This window comes from Bos taurus, chromosome 17 (assembly GCF_002263795.3).
Source record: "Bos taurus isolate L1 Dominette 01449 registration number 42190680 breed Hereford chromosome 17, ARS-UCD2.0, whole genome shotgun sequence".
NCBI classification, from domain to species: Eukaryota; Metazoa; Chordata; class Mammalia; order Artiodactyla; family Bovidae; genus Bos; species Bos taurus.
Window position 1 is genome coordinate 62,159,478 of NC_037344.1, and position 22,968 is coordinate 62,182,445.

At 37.7% G+C, this 22,968-nt stretch overlaps 1 protein-coding gene across 7 annotated transcripts in view; it reads left to right on the forward strand.

Annotated features, from left to right (window-relative positions):
* The window catches only part of TMEM116 (transmembrane protein 116), a 136,640-nt gene that overhangs the window by 17,236 nt on the left and 96,436 nt on the right, over nt 1-22,968 (forward strand). The window contains exons 4-11 of one of the 7 annotated variants that reach the window (XM_005217822.5): nt 201-332; nt 11,202-11,306; nt 13,358-13,407; nt 14,490-14,573; nt 15,195-15,333; nt 17,525-17,669; nt 18,404-18,477; nt 19,275-20,351. In XM_005217822.5, coding sequence (XP_005217879.2) covers nt 201-332; nt 11,202-11,306; nt 13,358-13,407; nt 14,490-14,573; nt 15,195-15,333; nt 17,525-17,669; nt 18,404-18,477; nt 19,275-19,481 — 936 coding nt within the window. In that variant the 3' untranslated portion in view covers nt 19,482-20,351. Of the gene's footprint in view, nt 1-200; nt 333-11,201; nt 11,307-13,357; nt 13,408-14,489; nt 14,574-15,194; nt 15,334-17,524; nt 17,670-18,403; nt 18,652-19,274; nt 20,353-22,968 lie in introns of those variants that run through there. The other 6 variants (NM_001040528.3, XR_003029924.2, XM_059875980.1 and 3 more) reach the window with 6 other exon arrangements.

Genomic DNA, 22,968 nt, shown 5'->3' on the forward strand with positions numbered 1-22,968 from the left:
GGTTCCAGAACAGTTGGAATAATTGAGATTACAGATTCCTTCCTACCTGGATTGTTCATTTAGATTCCCTACAGTTAGCCAGTAGCAGAGGCCCCAGAGAAATTATGCCCAGTTTTATATTAGAAAGGTTAAACCTAATTGATTGATACATTCTTTTGGCTGCATCATTTTTGAAAGCATGAATTTTCTTGCTTTGACAGAGAAGACCACTGTTTTACCTGAGCTTCTCTGACCTCCTCTTGGGGATATACTGGCTCACTGAGGCACTTCTCTATGGTACTTCAACAGCCAGTAAGGACATTGTCTGCTATAACCTGCAAGTAGTTGGACAGGTGAGTGCTGCTAGACTGTGACAACATCTGGTGTGAAAGGCACACTCTGATCTAAATAAGAAGTGAGGGTAACCCATCCTGGAAAGTGGGACCCTTTTATTTATTGGTACACTTTGAAATAATAGCTTTTACTGTTTTTCCACATTAAAAAACTACTTACTATAGAAAATTTGGAAAATACGGAGAAGCAAAAAGGTAGTTAAATCCCAGATATAATTACTCTTTAATATTTTATGTATATTATGTATTTTCAATCTTCTTCTCTATAGATAAATGCATTTTAGAGCAAATATGGTATATTTATACTCTTTATAATCTGCTCTTATTATTCAACATACTGTGACCATATTTTCATGTAATGGAGTATATGTCAACATCTTTTGAGATTATTGCATTTTTTATTAATATAATAAACGTTGACTTTTAGAAATGCTACATATGATTATATGTAAGTTATATATCTTTCATAGATTTTATCAGTGGATTTACCTATCTTGTACTATCAGTATATAATGTTTCTGAGACTTGGGATGTGAAAAAAGCAGAGGTTAATGCGCAGTCTATACTCACTGCTGGTTACTTGATCTGGGAGTTGTTGCTAGAGGGGAAATTTGTTTTAATTTAGTAGGAAAATACTAATATGTAATTAGTGATATGAACTCCAGGTACTAATAATATGTTACCTATCTTGTATGAATTTAAGTATCTTAGAGACATACTTTATTCAGTCCTGCTTATAACCTCATAGATAGGGTTAAGGCTGTATTTTCTCAGGTAATAATAAACAATTATTATATTATAATATTATACTCTTTGTTGTTGTTCAGTCGTTTCAGTTGTGTCTGACCCTTTGCGACCCCATGGACTGCAGCCCTTCGGGCTTCCCTGTCCATTCAGTTCAGTTCAGTTCAGTTCAGTCGCTCAGTTGTGTCCAGCTCTTTGCAACCACATGGACTTCAGCACACCAGGATTCCCTGTCCTTCACCAACTCCCGGAGCTTGCTCAAACTTATGGCCATTGAGTGAGTGATGCCATCCAACCATCTCATCTTCTGTTGCCCCTTCTTCTCCTGCTTTCAATCCTTCCCAGCATCAGGATTTTTTCCAATGAGTCAGTTCTTTGCATCAGGTGGCCAAATATTGGAGCTTCAGCATCAGTCCTTCCAGTGAAAGTTCAGGGTTGATTTCCTTTAGGATTGACTGGATTGATCTCCTTGCAGTCCAAGGGACTCTCAAGATGATTCTTCATTCAGCACACAGTTTGAAAGCATCAATTCTTCGGTGCTCAGCCTTCTTTAGGGTCCAACTCTCAAATCTCTACATGACTACTGGAAAAACCATACCTTTGACTATATGGACCTTTGTTGGCAGTGTGGTGTCTCTACTTTTTAATATGCTGTCTAGGTTTGTCATAGCTTTCCTTTTAAGGAGCAAGTGTCTTTTAATTTCATGACAGCAGTCACAGTCCACAGTGATTTTGGAGCACAAGAAAATAAAGTCTGTCACTGTTGCTATTTTTTTCCCCATCTATTTGCCATGAAGTGATGGGATCAGATGCCATATCTTAGTTTTTTGAATGTTGAGTTTTAAGCCAGCTTTTTCACTTTCCTCTTCCACCTTCACCAAGAGATTCTTTAGTTCCTCTTCACTTTCTGCCATAAGGGTGGTGTCATCTGTTTTTCTGTGGTTGCTAATATTTCTCCTGGCAATCTTAATTCTAGCTTGTGTTTTATCCAGCCTGGCATTTCATATGAGGTACTCTGTATATGAGTTAAATAAGCAGGGTGACAATATACAGTCTTTGATGTGCTCCTTTCTTAATTTTGAACCAGTCCATTGTTCCACGTCCGGTTCTAACTGTTGTTTCTTGACCTATATACCAGTTTCTCAGAAGGCAGGAATGGTGATCTGGTAAAATTCTCTTTAAGAATTTTCCATAGTTTGTTGTGACCCACACAGTCAAAGGCTTTACTGTAGTCCATGAAGGAGAAGTTTTTCTGGAATTCTCTTGCTTTTTCTGTGATCCAGTGGATATTGGCAACTTGATCTTTGGCTCCTTTGCCTTTTCTAAATCCAGCTTGTACATCTGAAAGTTCTCAGTTCATGTACTGTTGAAGCCTAGCTTGAAGGCTTTTGAGCATTATCTTACTAGAAGAAAAAAATCTGCACTGGAATCCTGGACCTGATTAACTTTGTGACCTTAGGCAAATACTTCCATCTTTCCGAATTCAGTCTCCTAAATCTATAAAACTGTCGCTAATAACAATTACTTTGTGTTTGGCACAGATGTGATTAATGTTACTTTATTTTTTGAACTTTATTGAGCTATGTATTCAAAAACTACATATATTTAAAGTGTACATTTTTAATATATGTATGAAATCATCACCGCAATCAAGTTAATAAACATTCCTATTTCTTTCACCCCTAAAATTATTTCAAGTGTTTTTTCGCTTCAGTTCAGTTCAGTTGCTCAGTCGTGTCCGACTCTTTGTGACCCCATGAATCGCAGCACGCCAGGCCTCCCTGTCCATCACCAACTCTCGGAGTTCACTCAAACTCACATCCATTGAGTCAGTGATGCCATCCAGCCATCTCATCCTCTGTCGTCGCCTTCTCCTCCTGCCCCCAATCCCTCCCAGCATCGGAGTCTTTTCCAATGAGTCAACTCTTCACATGAGGTGGCCAAAGTACTGGAGTTTCAGCTTTAGCATCATTCCTTCCGAAGAAATCCCAGGGCTGATCTCCTTTAGGATGGACTGGTTGGATCTCCTTACAGTCCAAGGGACTCCCAAGAGTCTTCTCCAACACCACAGTTCAAAAGCATCAATTCTTCGGCACTCAGCCTTCTTCACAGTCCAACTCTCACATCCATACATGACCACTAGAAAAACCATAGCCTGGACTAGACAGACCTTTGTTGGCAAAGTAATGTCTCTGCTTTTCAATATGCTATCTAGGTTGGTCATAACTTTTCTTCCAAGGAGTAAGCGTCTTTTAATTTCATGGCTGCAGTCACCATCTGCAGTGATTTTGGAGCCCAAAAAAATAAAGTCTGACACTGTTTCCACTGTTTCCCCATCTGTTTCCCATGAAGTGATGGGACCAGATGCCATGATCTTCGTTTTCTGAATGTTGAGCTTTAAGCCAGCTTTTTCACTCTCCTCTTTCACTTTCATCAAGAGGCTTTTTAGTTCCTCTTCACTTTCTGCCATAAGGGTGGTGTCATCTGCATATCTGAGGTTATTGATATTTCTCCCGGCAATCTTGATTCCAGCTTGTGCTTCTTCCAGCCTAGCGTTTCTCATGATGTACTCTGCATATAAGTTAAATAAGCGGGGTGACAATATACAGCCTTGACGTACTCCTTTTCCTATTTGGAACCAGTCTGTTGTTCCATGTCCAGTTCTAACTGTTGCTTCCTGACTTGCATATAGGTTCTCAAGAGGCAGGTCAGGTGGTCTGGTATTCCCATCTCTTTCAGAATTTTCCACAGTTTATTGTGGTCCACACAGTCAAAGGCTTTGGCATAGTCAATAAAGCAGAAATAGATGTTTTTCTGGAACTCTCTTGCTTTTTCCATGATCCAGCGCATGTTGGCAATTTGATCTCTGGTTCCTCTGCCTTTTCTAAAACCAGCTTGAACATCTGGAAGTTCACGGTTCATGTATTGCTGAAGCCTGGCTTGGAGAATTTTGAGCATTATTTTTTTTCCCCCTTAAATGCATTGTAAATAGTTGCTTTTAAAAATACTGCTTGGGGAGAAGGAAATGGAAACCCATTCCAGTGTTCTTGCCTGGAAAATCCCATGGATGGAGGAACCTGGTAGCCTACAGTCCGTGGGGTCACAAAGAGTTGGACACGACTGAGTGACTTGACTTTCTTTCTTTTACACAGGATTAAAGGAGGCTCCGTGACGACACTTGGTTCCTCCTGAACTCGTTTTTCTCAAGCCTTGAGCTTCTAATGGCTCAGCAAACCAATACGTCTTACTCATGAAAATGTTTTTCTTAATAAGCTATATTAATGAACCTCTGTATTTGCTTGGAAATCTGCCTGTCTTCAAGATTCATGTCAATTGTTTTATGGCCAGAGATGACTCTCTTTGTGCCAATTCTATCTCAAAATGCTTGCTAACCAGTATAGAAAGCTTTGCCAAAAACTAACAACTATCTCAAAATGCTTGGTAATCAGTATGTAATGCTTTGCTAAAAACTAACGAGGGGGCACTGTTTATGTCCCCTTCTGATGTCTATGTCAGAAGCTTTCTCTATCCCTTTACACTTTAATAAAACTCTGCTACAGACAGCAAAAAAATAAAAATAAAAATACCGGTTGGATGTTTCCAACATCTGGCTCATTCCTGAGCTGACGTTTGATGATTATACTCTCCCATGAGAGTCAGTGACATTTTTCTTTTCTTTATATATAGAATGTAATTACCATCTCATAATCTTTAGGCAGTGGTTCAGATCTCAGTCTATTTCTCTAAGCCGTGGCTGTGCTGTTTTGGGACTGCCAAGCTCATGCATGGTGTAGGGATTAGGCTGAGACTTCTATGGAATCACACACAGAATCAGAGCATCCTCATTTCTGACTCTTATCATTTCTGGGATTCGCCCCATACTTTTCCATACCTTCCTGCCTGATGGGAGCCCTTCTCTGGTTTCTGTAGCCTAAAGGATGGGTTTCTACTAGAGTGTTAGGTGCCTACATTGAGCAGCAGCATGATCCGGGCACACCTTTGAGGCAAAACTGTGAGAAAAAGTTTGGGAAACTTATTTCTGTGCAGTTCACTTCTTCACATTTGACTCTCTTCTGTAATCCACTTGCTTTTGTTTACTTTTCACAGTCCTCAAGTAGTTGATTTTTATATTTTTACCAGATAGTTTTTGTTTGCAATCAGTGGTAGGGATGGGCTATAGAGGGCTTAAACACAGTAGCTTATTTATTTAATGAATTAGTTGTAGTTTTTGAAATTGTGGTAAAACACATTTAACATAGAGTTTTCCATTTAACTGTTAAAAAATTTTAGGTTTTGGTAAAAATACATAACAAACTTTAGTATTTTAGCAACTTTTAAGTATACAGTTCAGCAGCATACATCCACATTGTTGTGCAACTATTACCACTGTTCACCTCCAGATATTTTTATTATCCCAGACTGAAATTCTGTATCCTTTAAATAATACCTCTCCATTTCTTGAACCTTCCAGCCTCTGGTAACCACCTATGAATTTGACTACTCTGGGTACCTCATGTGTGTACTAAGTTGCTTCTTTTTTTTTTTTTCCTTTTTTTAAAAAAAAATTTTATTTTATTTTTAAACTTTACTAATTGTATTAGTTTTGCCAAATATCAAACTAAGTTGCTTCTTGTCTGACTCTTCATGTCCAACTCTTTGCGACCCTGTGGACGATAGCCCACAAGGCTCCTCTGTCCATGGAGATTCTCCAGGCAAGAATACTGGAGTGGGTTGCCATGCCCTCTTCTAGGGGATCTTCCCAATGCAGGGATTGAACCCAGGTCTCTTTTGTCTCCTGCATTGGTATGCAGGTTCTTTACCACTAGCACCACCTGGGAAGCTCTGGGTACCTCATATCAGTAGAGTAATACAGTATTTGACCTTTTGTGTTAGCTTGTTTCACCGAGCTTAATGTCTTCAAGGTGTATCCATGTTGTAGCATGTGTCAGAATTTCTTTTTTTTTAATTAAGATATAATTGATGCATAATATTTTATTAGTTTCAGATGTACTACATAGTGATTCACTTTTTAATAGATTATACTCTGTTTAAAGTTATAAAATATTGGCTATATTCTTTGTGCTGTATAATATATCTTTGTATATTGTTTATTTTATACATAGTAGCTTGTACTTGTTCATCACTTACCCATTTTTTTGCCCCTCCCTCATCTGTTTTTTTCCACTGGTAACCACTTGTTAATATTTCAGGCAAGAATATAAACAAGTGGTTATAATCCATAGGGTCCCAAAGAGTCACACAGGACTGAAGCAACTTAGCACAACCAGTTGTTTATTAGGTATATCTGTGAGTTTGTTTCTGTTTTGTTATATTTATTAATTCGTTTTATTTTTTAGATTCCACATATAGGTAGTAACATATAGTAGTTCTCTTTCTCTGATTATTTCACTAAACATTATACTTTCCCGTTCCATCTATGTTGTTGTAAATGGCAAATTTTCATTCTTTCTTATGGCTGAGTAATATTCTAGTGTGTGTGTGTGTGTGTGTGTGTGTTTATTTATTTATTTATATACACATATTTTGTATCTGTTCATCTGTTGATGGACAGTTTCTTCCATATCTTGGTTATATAAATAATGCTGCTATGAATATTGGAGTTTGAAACTGTCGTTTCAAATTACTGTTTTCTTTTTCTTTGGCTATATATGCTCAGGAGTAGAATTGCTGGATCATACGGTAATTATATTTTTTTCAGGAACCTCCATACTGTTTTCCATAGTGGCTGAACCAGTTTACATTCCCAGCTGTTCTAAGGTTCTCCTTTTCCCCACATCCTCACCAACATTTGTTATTGGTGGTCATTTTGGTGATATCCATTCTGACAGATGTGAGATAATATCTCATTGTGGTTTTTATTTGTATTATACTGATAATTAGCAACATTGAACATTTTTGTGTGTGCCTGTTGGCTATCTGTATGTCTTCTTTGGAAAAATGTCTATTCAGTTCTTCTGCCCATTTAAAAATTTGGTTTTTTGGCTTCTTGATATTGAGTTGTATGAGATATTCATATATTAGCTCCATATTGGATATATCATTTGCAAATATTTTCTCCTGTTCTGTAGTTTGTCTTTTCTTTTTCTCAATGGTTTGCTTTGCTGGGCGAAAGCTTTTAAGTTTAATAAGATCTCATTTGTTTATTTTGCTTTTGTTTCCTTTGCATAAGGAGACATCCTAAAAAATGTTTCTGTGTCATAGTATTCTGCCTATGTTTTCTTCTAAGAGTTTTATGGTTTCCTGTCCTACATTTAGGTCTTTGATCCATTTTTAGTTTATTTTTGTATATGGTGTGATCATAATAGTTGTTGTTTGGTTGCTAAGTCATGTCCAATTTTTTGCGATCCCTTGGACTGTAGCACACTAGGCTCTCTGTCCATGGGATTGCTGAGGCAGAAATACTGGAGTGGGTTGCCATTTCCTTTTGCACAGATCTTCCTGACTCAGGGATCAAACCTGCATCTGCTGCATGGCAGGCTGATTCTTTACTGCTGAGCCACCACGGGAAGCACTATATGGTGTGATAAAATGTTTGAATTTCATCCTTTTACACATAGCTGTCCAGTTTTCCCAGCAACACTTATTGATGAGTATCTTTTGACATTGTTTATTTTTGCCTCTTTTGATAGATTAATTGACCAAAAGTGTGTGGTTAATTTCTGGGCTCATTATTTTGTTCCATTGATCTATGTGCCTGTTTTTATGCCAATACCATACTGTTTTGATGACTTACCTTTGTACTGCAGTCTGAAGTCAGGGAATGTGATACTTCTAGCTTTGTTCTTTTTTCTCAAGCTTTCTTTGGCTATTCTGGGTCTTCTGTGGTTCCATATAAATTTTAGGATTATTTGTTCTAGTTCTCCTAGGTATTTTGATAGAGATTGTTACCTTGAGTCTGTAGATTGCTTTGGATACTATGGACATTTTAACAATATTAATTCTTCCAATCCGTAAACACGGTGTATCTTTCCATTTCTTTGTATCATTTAAAATTTCCTTTGTCTATAGTTTTCAGAATATATCTTTCACTTCTTTAGTTAAGTTTATTTTTTTATGCTGTTTTAAATGGAATTGGTTTTTTTGCTTTCTCTTTCTGATAGTTCTTTATTAATGTATAGAAAAGCAACAGATTTTTGTATATCAGTCTTGTGTCTTGCAACTTCACTGAATTCACTGATGAGCTCTAGTCGTTTTTTGGTAGAGATTTTAAGTTTCTGTATGTGTAGTATCATGTCATCTACAGATAGTGACCATTTTACTTCCTCTCTTCTAACTTGGAAGCCTTTCTTTTTTTTGTCTGATTGCTGTAGCTAAGACTTCTATTACTGTTGAATAGAAGTGGTGAAAATGGGCACCCTTGTCTTATTCCTGATCTTCGAGGACCACTTTTCACTGTTGAGTATGATATTAGCTGTGGTTTTGTCATCCATGACCTTTATTATATTGAGGTATGTTCCCTCTATACCCAATTTGTGGAGAGTTTTTTTCATAAATGGATATTGAATTTTGTCAGAAGCTTTTTCTGCATCTATTGCGATCATCATGATTTTCATTTTCCTGTTTGTTAATATGGTATACCACATTGACTGATTTGTGGGTATTGAACCATTCTTGCATTCTGGGATAAATTCCACTTGATCATGGTGTATGTTCCTTTTTATGTATTGTTTAATTTGGTTTGCTAATATTTTGTTGAGGATTTTGACATCTAATTTCATGATTATATTGTACCTTGATATGGTTTCTTCATGTTTCTTATGTTTGGTTTTATTAAGTTTCTTGGACATGGTGGTTTGTATTTTCATCAAATTTGGAAAATTTTTGGTTATTATTCCCTCAAATATATTTTTTTTCCTCCCTTCCTCTCTACTCCTGCTGGAATTCCAATTCCATATTAGGGATTATTAGCCTGCTTGTATTGTTACATAACTTACTGAAGTTTTGTTCCTTTTTTTTCAAAATCTTTTATCTCTAGGTGTCTCATTTTAGTTTCCATTTCTGTGTCTTCAAGTTTACTAATTTTTTGCAGTTTCTAATTTTCCATGTTTTAAATTCCATATATTTTTCATCTCTAGACTTTCAACTTGGATCTTTTTTATACCTTTCATTTCTCAGTGTTGTGCTAATGCTTTCCTCTACCTTCTTGGACATACTGAGTATATTTACAATAGTTCCTTTAACTTTTTTCCCCTAATTTTTATAATCTATGTTGTTTCTGGGTTCATTGCTATTGATTAATTTTTCTCTTGATTATGGGCCATAATTTCCTGCCTATCTACATGACTTAAAATATTTTAATACACACCAGATATTATAGATTTTATATTGTTGAGTATTAGGTTTTATATATACATATAAATCCCCTTTAAATTCAGGAATTTTGTCTTCAATGTAGTTAACTCTGCATTTGTTTGATCCTTTGTTTTTTTTGAAGGCTTGCTTTTAAGCTTAGTTAAGGCAATAAGGAGCCTGGTGGGCCGCAGTCCATGGGGTCACCAAGAGTGGGACAGGACTGAGCGACTTCACTTTCACTTTTCACTTTCATGCATCGGAGAAGGAAATGGCAACCCACTCCAATGTTCTTGCCTGGAGAATCCCAGGGACTGGGGAGCCTGGTGGGCTGCCATCTATGGGGTCGCACAGAGTCGGACACGACTGAAGCGACTTAGCAGCAGCAGTAGCAGGGCAGTATTTAATGTACAGCTAATTTGGTTTGATTAGTAGGGCAGTACTCTTATGATTTTACATTATTATTCTACAATACTGCCATTCAGCCTATGGATTAGGAAGTCTTTCCACACTGGCTTATGGAGACACAAACTATTCCTTTAGGGATTCTTTTTTTGAAGATTGTTCTACATACTCCTTTCTAGTGCTTCTTTCTCTGTTCTTCATGGTTTTCTCTCCCATGTGTATAGATTAATACTTAACCAAAAACTTGAAGGTACCTCTGCAAACCTCCAGAGCGCTAGGTCTCTATGTATCTGCCTCTTCTCTCATAATTTGTTTCACACATTTTAGCTGCCTTGGCCTCCATGAACACTGAAATCTCTCTGAACTCACAGACAGCTTATTTCTTTTGGATTCCCCTTCACCACACTCACCTTGCCCAGCTGGTTAGCTGGGTTCAACTTGTTTGTTTTTATTTTTTTAGGGATTACTGTTCTGTACTGATTGTTATCCGATGTTTGAAAACAGGGTGTTTTCATGTATTTTGTCCAGGTTTTAGTTTTTTAAGGCTGAGGTGCAAATTCTATTCCTTTTATTTCATCAAAGATGGAAGCAAAAGTTCCTTCTCTTGGATTTTTGTCCTGCTGGCTTGTTGCAATCTTGTCAGCTCTTCGATGTTTTTAAAGATTAAAAAAATATTCATGTTTAGTTCTTTTGAATAGAAAGTTTGGTTCGGATAGCCTAGGCTTTCATTATTAGAAATGGAAATTCTTATGTCCTTTTCTTTATTTTTAAAATTTTTATTGGAGTATAGTTGATTTACAATATTGTGTTAGTTTCAGGTATACAGCAAAGTGAATCTGTTATACATAAACAAATATCCACTGTTTTTTTAGATTCTTTGCCCATATAGGCCATTACAGAGTATTGAGTAGAGTTCCCTGTGCTATACAGTAGGTCCTTACTAGTTAAGTACTTTTTATATAGGAGTCTGTATATGTCAATCCCAATCTCACAATTTATCCCTCCCCCACCCCTTATCCCCTGGTAAACTTAAGTTTATTTTCTACATCTGTGATTTTACTTCTGTTTTGTAAAAAAGTTTGTTTGTACCCTTCTGATGTCCTTTTCAATTAAAAAATGAAATAGAAAAAGATTCTATGATATCCTCATAAAAATTGAACAGTTGACTGAGAGGAGGTGGATAATGTGGTTCCTCTGAACAGTCAAAAGGATAAAATAAGGATGCTGGGACATATTTTAGGTAGGCCTGGGTTGAATTCTCAGACTTGGCCCAGTTTTGCATAATAGAGGTACTAGATGCTAAGTTACTAATAGACCAGTAGGTAGGATTCTTACAGTAGGAAATAATGAAATAAATTGAAAGAAGCCATAGTGGGACAGGTATGATCAGTTGTTTTGATTTTCATCTAGGTATTGTACATCTCCTCATTTTTCTACACCATCAATTATATCTGGTATCTGTACAAAGAACTGAGGATGAAACCTAGCCAGAGTGCACAGAGGACATTTTCACTGGTAAGTTTTCTTCAGAGCAGATAGTTAAGAACAGTATGCTAAAACAAATCCACATGTCTTTGACAAATAGTTTAGCACTTAGCACTGACTAGGTGAATTCATGGGAGCTAATAAAAGAGAAAACTCATGGAGTTTCCACTCTGTTGACATGATTTCTCTACTCTTTTGCCACCATCACCACCCCTGCTGCCACCACCACCACCACCAACAGGATTTGATTATAGGAAACATTATTTACAGTATTACCATTCCTGCCTGGTTCCTTTCAGTAAGGGAAATCCTTCTTGGTTCTATGCCAATCCATCATTGTTGTTAAAGAAGACGACCTTGGTGAGCAGGTAGGAAAATGCCCAGCTAGCTAACGTGGGATTTGGGTTATGGGTATTGGAAAGGCAGAGTGTTGTGCTCTGACGTGTTTTGTTGGTATGTGTGTGTAACACATATTGGTTTGCAGAAGGGCAGAGGAATAAATGCATGGTAATTAGAAAACAAGATCCAGGAAGCAACTTGTTCCTTCTTTGAGTCACAAAAGAGTTGTGGACATTGTCTAGCATTGCAGAAAGAGAAGAGAACACTTGGTAAATAAGTCAGTATACCTGGATCCTTTTCTGTGTATACATATCTTACATATATAATTCACCTATTTCATGTGTACAATTCAGTGGTTTTAAAAGTAAACTTACCAGGTTGTAAAATTATCATAAATCAGTTTCAAAATATTTTCTTCACTCAGTAAAATCCTTCATGCACATTTACTGTTAATTTGTTTTCCATACCCTGTCCTGCCCTTGTTGTTCAGTCTCTATGTTTGGCTCACCCTGCCATAGGCAACCACTAATACACTTTCTGTCTCTATAGATTTTCATTTTCTGGACATTTCATATAGATATTTTATATATCATACAAAATATTTTGGTGTCTGGTTTTTTTTTTTGGCATAATACTTTTGAAGTTCATTCATTGTATATAAGTAATTCATTCCTTTCTATTGCTAAATAGTATTCCATTGTATAGTACTCTTACTTCCTTATTTTTGATTCTTTAAGTAAATCACTAGGTGATTTAGCAGAATACATTTTTATGTTGTTAGCAATGTTCATTTCTTTAACTGTCTTTGTGTGTATTTTATCTTACTCAGTATTCTAGTCATCTTATTTATGCCTTATCCATTCTGTCATGGTTTTTTGAAGGAGAATTTTTGTTCAAGAGCACCATGGAATAAGTGAATCTAGAAAGCCTCCCAGCATATTTTTCCCAAAGCCTACAGTTTTAGAACAAATGAAAGTGGTATCCTGTCATGCACATGATGAAATGCAGCAAATGTTTGTTGAATGAATAAGTGATATTATAGCATTGTGAAAAGAGCATTTGGAAGTAAATTAGGAGATCTGTCCTCTAAACCTATTTCTGTCATTTGTCTCCTGTATGACCTTGGGCACATCATCTTCCTTTCTTGGGCCTCAATTTTTCATCATAAACATGAAGTGCAGGGGGACTTCCCTCATGGTCCAGTGGTTAAAAATCCACCTTCCGATGCAGGGAATATGGGTTCCTATCTTCTAGATAGGTCTTATATTCAAGGTGCCTTTTTTGATTCTTATATTAACCCTGGGCTGTTAATGGTTCTGCTGGTCATCTTATACATAGACTTTTACTCCACCTATAAGGTCTGAACAGTTTACACCTCCCTTGATCTAAAAGAGGAGAGGATTGAGCAGTTATTAGAAGATGAAGATTTACTGTGTGATTTCATATTTGCCTTTCTTCTTAAGAAAATTTGTTGTGGTATCCAAATCTTATATTAAGCTACTCTCTGCAGGCCCTCTTTGTGGCTACTGGTGTATTTTTTAATATACAATAATACAGATAAATTCTCTTTATCTTCAGTGCTAAGGAACTATTCATTTCATTTACTTTTTTATCAAATATTGCTTAACTGAAGCAAACCTGCTATTGGGAATTTTTGTACTATCAAATAGTAAGTGATGACTTGGTATTATAATATGATTGGCAATATCCTAAGACATTACTCACATTTATTATTTTCATAGGTTATAGATTATACCTGCCGAATTGGTCAAATAGCCATCATTTTGTCCAGGTAAGATTTTTTTTCCTTCCTAGCATGGTGTAGACTCATTATTCTTGGGTCCAGGTGGGAACAGTTAAAAGGACAGAGCTCTTATTTCCATTCATTCTGTCACTCCTTGGTCCTCACATAGCTTTATTGAGTAGGAAGCAACAAATGTGTAATCACTGGTTTCATTTTCCCAGGTAAAATAGGCAAGCAATTTGAAGTTACAGATTGGGTTTTAGCCCCAGTTCTGCCGTTAACTGTATGTGACCTGGAGTGAATATTTTTCCTTTAAGTCTTTTGACTTCTAATTCCTTTTCATATATCATGAAAGCTGTAATAGATGATTTTCAAGAACTTATTCACCTTTATAACATTGGGTGAGACTCTTCCTACTAAACTCAGAAAGGATCTGTATCTCACCTAAAGTGATGGTCACATTGAGTTGATTTTAGACATTGTAATCTTTTACTCCTGGATCTTTTCCAGTTATAGGAATCTGCATATATTAAGCTGGATAAATAACTGTTTGCTTAAGGCTGTGTTTTGGAAAATTTCTTAGGGAATGGACAGATCACATAGGTCCTTGATAGATTTTTCATTTCATTTTGACCCACTTGGTTTTTTAATCTGATCATGCAACTCCCAGAGTGCAGGCTTAGTTACTCAGTCATGTCCGACTCTGCAATACCATGGACTGTAGCCTGCCAAGTTCCTCTGTCCATAGAATTTTCCAAGCAAGAATACTGGAGTGGGTTGCCATTTTCTGCTCAGGGAACCCTCCCAACCCAGAAACTGAACTCACATCTCTTATGTCTTTACTACTTTGCCACCTGGGAAGCTCACAGTTCCCAGAGACTCTCTGTGAAAGTCGGTTAGATTTTATTAACCTAGATATAAAATGCATTTCCTGCTTCATTTCACCAGGAACTTGAAATGAAAGTATACTTAAAGTTTTTGAAGTATTTTTCTTGAAGAAATTAAATGTGTAGGTTTCATGAAGAGTGGGTAGGGGAATGGTATTGGGAGAAGGATAGGAGAATATTTTGCACAGGTAAAAAGGCATAAAAAAGTCTGAATATTAGGGTGATAATTTTTTTTCCTCCCAGTCTGATACCTCTACTGTTGATGGTACCTGTATTCTGTTTGGGCAATGTCAGTGAATGTTTCCGCAACTTCAGCCAGAGCCACAGGTAAGTAAGAACAAACCTATCATTTTCATGGTAGACTACACCTATTCTTTTCTATAAATAAAGATGGAAGAACACTTTGTACATCCATGCTGGCCAAGATGCTTGTATTTTACATGGGCTATGGATAAGGGCTATAGTCAAGGCTAAAAATACATTAAGTAGAAATATGACATAAAGTGACTAAATGAGAATGTTTCAGTAGAAGGAACAAGATATTATGGACAAGGCTTAGCTAGATGATAAGTAAAATTGCTGCTGCTAAGTCACTTCAATCGTGTCCGACTCTGTGCGACCCCACAGACGGAAGCCCACCAGGCTCCCCTGTCCCTGGGATTCTCCAGGCAAGAACACTGGAGTGGGTTGCCATTTCCTGCTCCAATGCATGAAAGGGAAAGTGAAAGTGAAGTCACTCAGTCGTGTCCGACTCTTAGCAACCCCATGGACTGCAGCCTACCAGGCTCCTCCGTCCATGGGATTTTTCCAGGCAAAAGTATTGGAGTGGGTTGCCATTGCCTTCTCCGTAAGTAAAATTACATACTCATTAACTTTTGTTGCACCAAATGGCTATCTCTCTGGTCTTAAACCTGTAGCAACACTCCTGACCATTGATTCTCTTCCTAGGTGTATCCTGATATACTCACCACCACCAGCCATGGCTGAGCTCCTGCCTTCTGCCAACACATCAGTCTGTAGCACACTTTATTTTTATGGGCTCATCATTTTCCTGGCCAGCTTTGTACTCAGCTTCTTCACCATTGTGGTACTGTACCTCCCTATCTGTCTTTATGGAAAGCGGGATGGGGTGGGGTGAGGTGGTGCAATATTTCTGGGCCTGCCTGGGAAAGATGTGGTACAGAGGCACTTCTTATAGTCCTAGAAACAAGAAAGTGACTGGTACATATTGATAATTTAATTACTTCCTCAGTTTTTTGTACTTCCCAAGGTCAAATGATAAGTGGGGAAAAGAGCCTGTATTCATTAGGTGAGAATTATGCTCACTCTAGAACTAGTATGTGTTCCTGTGGATCCTCATGAAGGACCAGACCAGAAAACTAGTATGTGTCAAGTATGTTCTTTATATAGTATGATTTTCTGGAGCACAGAACATGTTCTTTTATTTTTCAAATAATTAGAGTTTTCTTTTCTCGGTTCTTTATTGAATATAAATTTGCACTTATCCTATATCTAACTGAGTTTAAAGTACAGAGTGGTTATACAGTTACTAAATATTCCTTTGATATCATCAGAATGATGGACAAATAATCATCTGTGGGACAATATGTTATTTATATATAACTGCCTAGGACAAAATCAGTAAGCAAGGAAATATGACTTTTTATTTGCCAAATCTACTTTTCAGTATCGTTTTCTCCTCTTTACATGCTAGTTCAGGGATTATAAATTATGTTTGTAGACCAACTTTATCCCACAAATTTTTTCATTTTGCTAGCATACCTAGCATGTGTGAATGAAATGCAATTGTGGAGTATTTTCTTTGATAATTCAAAAGTAAGTTATGGAGGTAGCTTTGATCAGATCAGTGACTTGGTAAAGAAAGCACAGTGACTACTTTATGTTAAAATGGCCTTGATGGTTTTCACTTAGAACTGATTGACAAGAGAGACAGGTCTCCCAAAACATGAGACCCTGGGGATTCCTGTTTGCTCCTTCAGAATAACCCAGACTTCAGTGGGCATTCAGAACTGGCATTCTGATTCTTTTTTAGTCAGCAGATAGTGAACTGATTTCTACTAGACATAAATAATCTCAAGTCAAGTTTTGGCCTCCTTTTAATTCCTGTGTCTGTGGGTAAAGGAAAATGCATGACTAAACTTAAGGAATTGGGTTATTAACTTAGTGAAAAGTGAAAGTAAAGTCGCTCAGTCATGTCCGACTTCTTTGCAACCCCATGGACTGTAGCCTATCAGGCTTCTCCGTCATGGGATTTTCCAGGCAAGAGTGCTGGAGTGGATTGCCATTTCTTTCTCCAGGGGATCTTCCTGACCCAGGAATCGAATCCGGGTCTCCCACATTGAAGGCAGATACTTTACCGTCTGAGCCACCAGGAAGATCTGGATTATTTGAAAAAAGTTTCAGATTTGGTCACATTTTTTTGTTGTTATTGTTTTACTTGTTTTAGTCACTGAAGTTGTGTCCAACTCTTTTGCAGTTCTATGGACTGTAGCCCCACCCAGGCTCCTTTGTCCATGGGATTTCCCAGGCAAGAATACTGGAGTGGGTTGCCATTTCCTTCTCCAGGGAGATCTTCCCAACCCAGGGATAGAACCCACGTCTCCTGCATTGGCGGGCAGATTCTTTACCACAGAGCCACCTGGGAAGCTCAGGTTTATTACCTAACTTACTCCCCCACAGAAAAGATATTTAACTGATTTATATTTATTTCCTTAACTAAAGCGTATTCAAATTGTTCCCAGTTGGAAGGGAAAAACAATCTGTTTTCCATCTAAAGATAGTAAGAAACTTCCTAAAACTTTTTTTTTGGGGAGCTGAGAATATTAAGCTCTGGCAAGTGCTAAAGTATTTATTTAAAAGGTATTAAGCTAGAACACTAACACAACCTCTAAGAAAGTGTTTTACAAGAGAATCTGGTTATATCTTAGTTTTAATTTCCCATGCATATTGCAAGTAACCTCATTGAGAAAAATAAAAGCTTTAGGGTTGATGTAAATTTTACATATTGAACATGATAACCACAGGTTTGACTAATATTTGTCCATTTCCCTGGCCAAGCAAAAGATCACTCTGGAGAATTTTCTCTCAAAAAAAAAAAAAGAAAAAGAAAAACCTGATCTCAGATAGTAAAGACAATAAAGAGGATGGTCTTTCCTGCTGTCACATCCTAAGAGAAGGCTCTCTCCAAAATGACAGGCTAGACAGGGAAATTTTAGTAAGCATTAGGCAGACTACTCACTGCTCTAACCCATGTTTAGGTCTTACTCATTCAAGCCCAGATACTTTACAAGAAGTTTCTGAAATCGACTGGCTTTCTGGGGAGTGAACAGTGGGCAGTGATTCATATCATGGAGCAGCGAGTACGTTTCTACCCAGTGGCCTTCTTTTGCTGCTGGAGCCCAGGTGGGTATCTTAACTGAAAGATCTGGGCAGTGAAAAGGGTAATTGTTAGACTGTAATCAAGCAAAGTAGTTTCACCAAGAAGTATGTGCTATCCAGCATATAAAATTTACTTTGGTCCCACCCATATTTCCAGTTTTTCTCAACCTCCTTAACTTCTTTTCCTTCTTATGTTTTTAGAAATTGAGATAATTAGACATGAAATAGGAGAAGGAAATGGCAACCCACTCCAGTGTTCTTGCCTGAAAAATCTCAGGGACGGCGGAGCCTGGTGGGCTGCCGTCTATGGGGTCGTGCAGAGTCGGACACGACTGAAGCGACTTAGCAGCAGCAGCAGCAGACATGAAATAATATGAGAGGAAATGTCATGACAGAACTCAGAGATATTAAGACCTGCCATTTCTACTACACAGAGTTATAATGTGAGGATCAGATTGGATAAAGTTTATGAAAAGGCTTGATAAACATAAGTTAAAAATTGTAACTTATGTCCTTCCTATAGTATGTCTTGCTTCCATTACTATTCTTAATAATCTGCAAAGTTTAATTGCTGAGGGATAGCAGTGGAGACCTGCTGTTAGAGGAGACCTGAAGCCAGTGGTTTATATAACTGGTTTATCTCACTGCTAGTCTTCATTATGCCTGTAATTCTCACAGTGCTTAAGTGTTTATACCAAAAAAATGTATGCTCAGATACCCAGAATTGGCAACAAGATCTGTGCTTCGTGTTTTCACAGTGGTCATTCTGATGATCATAAAGCTGACAAAACTACAGGACACCAGACTTCATATGGCCCTCTATGTTCTCCAGGTAACATCTTCAAAAAAACATCCAGCATGTCTGTTTTTACACTTTCTTATCCTGTTCTCTTACACTGCCAAAATTCAGTAAGCACATTCCCCGCCCCCTGCTTAGGGTATTTCTTTCTACATTGCAAGAGAAAAATATATTATTTGCATTCAGTTCTAAAAAATTTGAAAATTTCCTCATTGATGAGGTGGATATCTTTATGAAAGTGCTGCCATGCATTTCAGAGCTTGTGTGTCTCTAACCAATTTCATTTTATTGATATGTTTTTTTAAGGGATGGGTAACAAAAGACAAGCTCTTCCAGGTAATGTTCTTATGAAACACTGATAGTGACATGATTGTCTCCCATCCAGAGTGAAATGAATAGATAAATTAGCTATTCTAGGTGAACAGAGAGAAAGAAACAAAGAAAAGAATGATTCTTTCCCTCCTTGTCAGATTTAAGTAGGTTTTTGGGGGCTCTCAGACTATGCTGCTTGGCAGTTTCCTCAAGCCTAACCCAGGAAATGGGGCAATAAAGTGGGATATTGAAACCACTTCATTGTCTGTATGTATAAGGTAAGAAATATGACTAACTCTCATGACAAAGAACAGTGAGTTCAGTGAAAGAAAAGTGAACAGTGAAAGAACAGTGAAAAGTGAGTTCAGGAAGAGATGAAAAATGGTTTTTAAAAACAACACCAAATCTTGATTTTTGAAGTGAATATAACAATGATTTATAAATAAGAGGAATGGAACTCCTCCCCAAATCTCTGAAAACCTGAAGGATGGGCTCCATCACCCCTTCATCTCCTCCAGGCTCTAACAACATCATCTCAGGGTCTGCTCAACTGTGGAGTATATGGCTGGACACAGTACAAGTTCTACCAACTAAAGCAAGAGGCTCGGCGTGATGCAGACACCCAGACACCATTATTATGCTCACAGAAAAGATTCTATTGCAGGGGCCTAGATCCGTTGGAGTCAACTCTTGCTTTTGCTACTAGCACCTCTACCATTCTTTGAAACTATAAAACTAGAACATCCAGAACTGGAATTATTCTGCACTAATGGTTTGGGCAGAGTGTTTGCAGTCAACATCTTAAGTCTTTTCTAACCATACCTTAAGCTATAGAAGTGAAAGAGAATATAGTACCATGATTGGTAGCTACTCTAGTTGAAGTGGGTGGAATCTATCCATTATTCTTAGATTCACAGATTAAGTCACTGTTCAGGGAGATGAAGCTACTTTCCACCTAAGAGATACACTCATATTACTTCAATAGATACTAGATTTGTGGAGTCTCTTCTGGAAAAAAATAAATTTCAAGTTATTATTAGTTATTATTTATACAAAGTATTTCCAGGCCCTCTACTGTGTGGTTGTAGGGGAAGCAGTGTGGCATGTAACAACTTTCTCAGATATTTACATTGCTCTTCCTTCTGTTGAACAGAGAAAGTCCTGGTTTTACCTCCTTTGAACAGAGTTTTGGAAATTCAGAAGAAGAAAGGACAGAAGGTGTCAAAAAAGTGATAGGGAGATCCTCAGACACTCAACATCCTAGTCTCGTATATATTCCATGCTGTTCTAGGTCTTAACAATAGAAACCATTCCCTTCTAGAAAGTTAAGGCCAGTCTTTTGAAGTTACAGTGGATAATAAGATTTAAGAGAAATCAGGACTAAAGCTGAATCAAAAACTTCTCAACTCTCATTTATAAGCAGAAATCCTAGGTTGTAGGTTTCATAGTGCTTAGATGTAGAATTAGATTGAACATTATGAACTTGCCATTTTTGTAGGTTAAAATGGTCTAATGTCATCTATTTTACATGGTTCAATCTGACTGGAAGTGCTAAATATATGTTTATTGAATAAATGAATAAACAGGTGAATGAATGACTAACAAGTAGAATTGAACCTTTGGGAAAGAAAAGACTCCCACACTGAAGAGGCTTATTCATGGGTAGGGATGTTTAATGTTTCTTCCTCTTGAGTCATGTAACAAATGATGTTTGGTCTCTCTAGTTAAGTCATGAGCAAAGCCAAACCAGGGCCAGGGCATCAGATGCTGTGATGCCTAAACAAAGGGGAAAGTCAAATGGACAAAAACTAGAATGATAATCAACTAAAACATCTGGAGTGTTTATTAAATCAGATACTTTTCACCTAATATATTTCCTTGGCCTATACAAGGTAAAATCGTTAAGATTAGAGAAAATTGACAGAGTAGATTATAATGGGAGATAAAATAGTATACAATATATTAGAAATATATTAGATAATATATTAGAAATCAATCCTGAATATTCATTGGAAGGACTGATGTTGAAGCTGAAACTCCAATACTTCGGCCACTTGATGCGAAGAACTGACTCATTAGAAAAGACCCTGATGCTGGGAAAGATTGAAGGCAGGAGGAGAAGGGGACGACAGAGGATGAGATGGTTGGATGGCATCACCGACTCTATGGACATGAGTTTGAGTAAGCTCCGGGAGTTGGTGATGGACAGGGAAGCCTGGTGTGCTGCAACCCATGGGGTCACAAAGAGTCAGACACGACTAAGTGACTCAACTGAGCTGAAGACAATATACTCTGAAAAGTAAGACCAGAGATCTTCCCAAAGGAATTTTCAATAGAAATGCTGTTCAGTTGCTAAGTCATATCTGACTTTTTGCGATCCCATGAACTGCAGCACGCCAGGCTTCCCTGTCCTTTACTGTCTTCAGGAGTTTGGTCAAACTCATGTCCATTGAGTTGGTGATGCCATCCAACCAATAGAAATGTTAGGGAACTCAATAATAGCTCTTTAGGTTTTAGGCCATGAGCTTCAGCCTTTCTAAGGATGGTAACCTGACCTCATTCTATCAAGATATCTTGAGACCTCTCAAGGTGTGTAGCACAGATTTTTGGGTGGCACAGAATGAGAAAGATACCTCACCTAGAGAGCTGCCTTCACTTATTTTAATTTAAAAACTAGTAAGAATTCAGCATATAGAAAGACAGATGGAAACAAGAATTCTTTCCATAGGCCTTGAGGGATACGTGAGGTAAGGAGCCCATTTCTTAAAAAGTCCTATCAGTATCACTTCATATTTGACTTTATTTCCAAAAAGAAGATAATTATCAAATGTCTGTCAGATTTGTTTATCTTCTCTGATGAATTTTTTGCATTGACACTGGTCTTGGATAGTTTATAGATGTAGGCAAGCAAAAAGATAGTGGGAATGAAAAATAATAAAAGATTAGGCAAGATTAGGATTATCAGCTCTTCATTATACTAAGAGTAGGAGGGCCACTATTCAGACTGCTTCTCTCGCCCTTGAATTCACATGTAGGAGGAGCATAGACATAGATACAGTGGCAGTTCTTAAAATTTCTGTGAACACCCCTCCCGTGACTCTGATACTTCTCTAGGTTGCAGTCCTAGTGGCATACAGTGATATCTATGCAGCTTTGATTGATACAGATCTTTCTTGGACCACATGTTGTATCATCCTTCACCTTCCCCTCATTAGCCCTGTCTGTGGCTTCAAAAATCTCTGTACTGCACCACCACGTGTTCTTCATGGGGAAATGGGTAAGTGTTTGAGGTTTTTTCAATGCATGAGAGTCTTTGGATATTTTCACATAGGCACCTTCCACATTTTACATCTTTGGCGTTGCTCTGGCTGAAGACTTCACTGCCACAGTTCCAAAACCTGTCTCCCTTGGTATTCATTCACATTAGCAACTTTTCTGGGCAACCTTTGTACTCCTTTCAAAGATTTTAACAAAGAGATTCTCTAGGCTTCAACCCTGGCCTTGGCAACAATAACCTTGTTCCTTCCAAGGGGTGCATTTTGCTTGTAGGTGTCTGTGTGGCACTACTTGGGGTGCCATCACAGTATTCTGGGAGGTCACGCTCATCTGCACTGATGTGGCAGGGTGTGGTTGTCTTTAGAGATTTGTGGTTTTTGCAGCAAGATCCAAATGCAAAATCTGAACCCTTCTTCAGCCGGCATGAGGGCAGACAACAGTGATTCTTTTGAAGACCACTGCCATAGTCACATTCTTCACCCTTATCTACTGTCTTTTTCCCACAGTACAGCTTTCAAAAGGAGCTTTGGACCTCAGATTTATTAAATAGGCAGCCCTTTCTGTGCAACAATGTGTGGAAATAGGGAAGCTGCAATTGCTGAAGCTCATATCTATAATAATAAATTCATGGGCCGTATAGAGATTCTGGCCATGGAATTTCCAGACTGCATGGTCATGCTTCATTCCCAAATGATGGCCAACCTCATGAGCTGTGAAAGCTGTGAATTTTGGTGTATCTTTTTGAAAGAAAGAGTCATCAAGGTTGCATTCTTGGCAGTGCAGATACCACAGAAATAAATGCATGGCCCTGGTAATTCCCAAAACTTTGGCCAGCAGTCATATGAGCAGCATCATGTTCACCTCTCCCAAGAGATGCCAGTCTCTCTAGTGGTTAAAATTTTTAAGTGTTTCTTACAAATTCAGGAAGATTTGCAC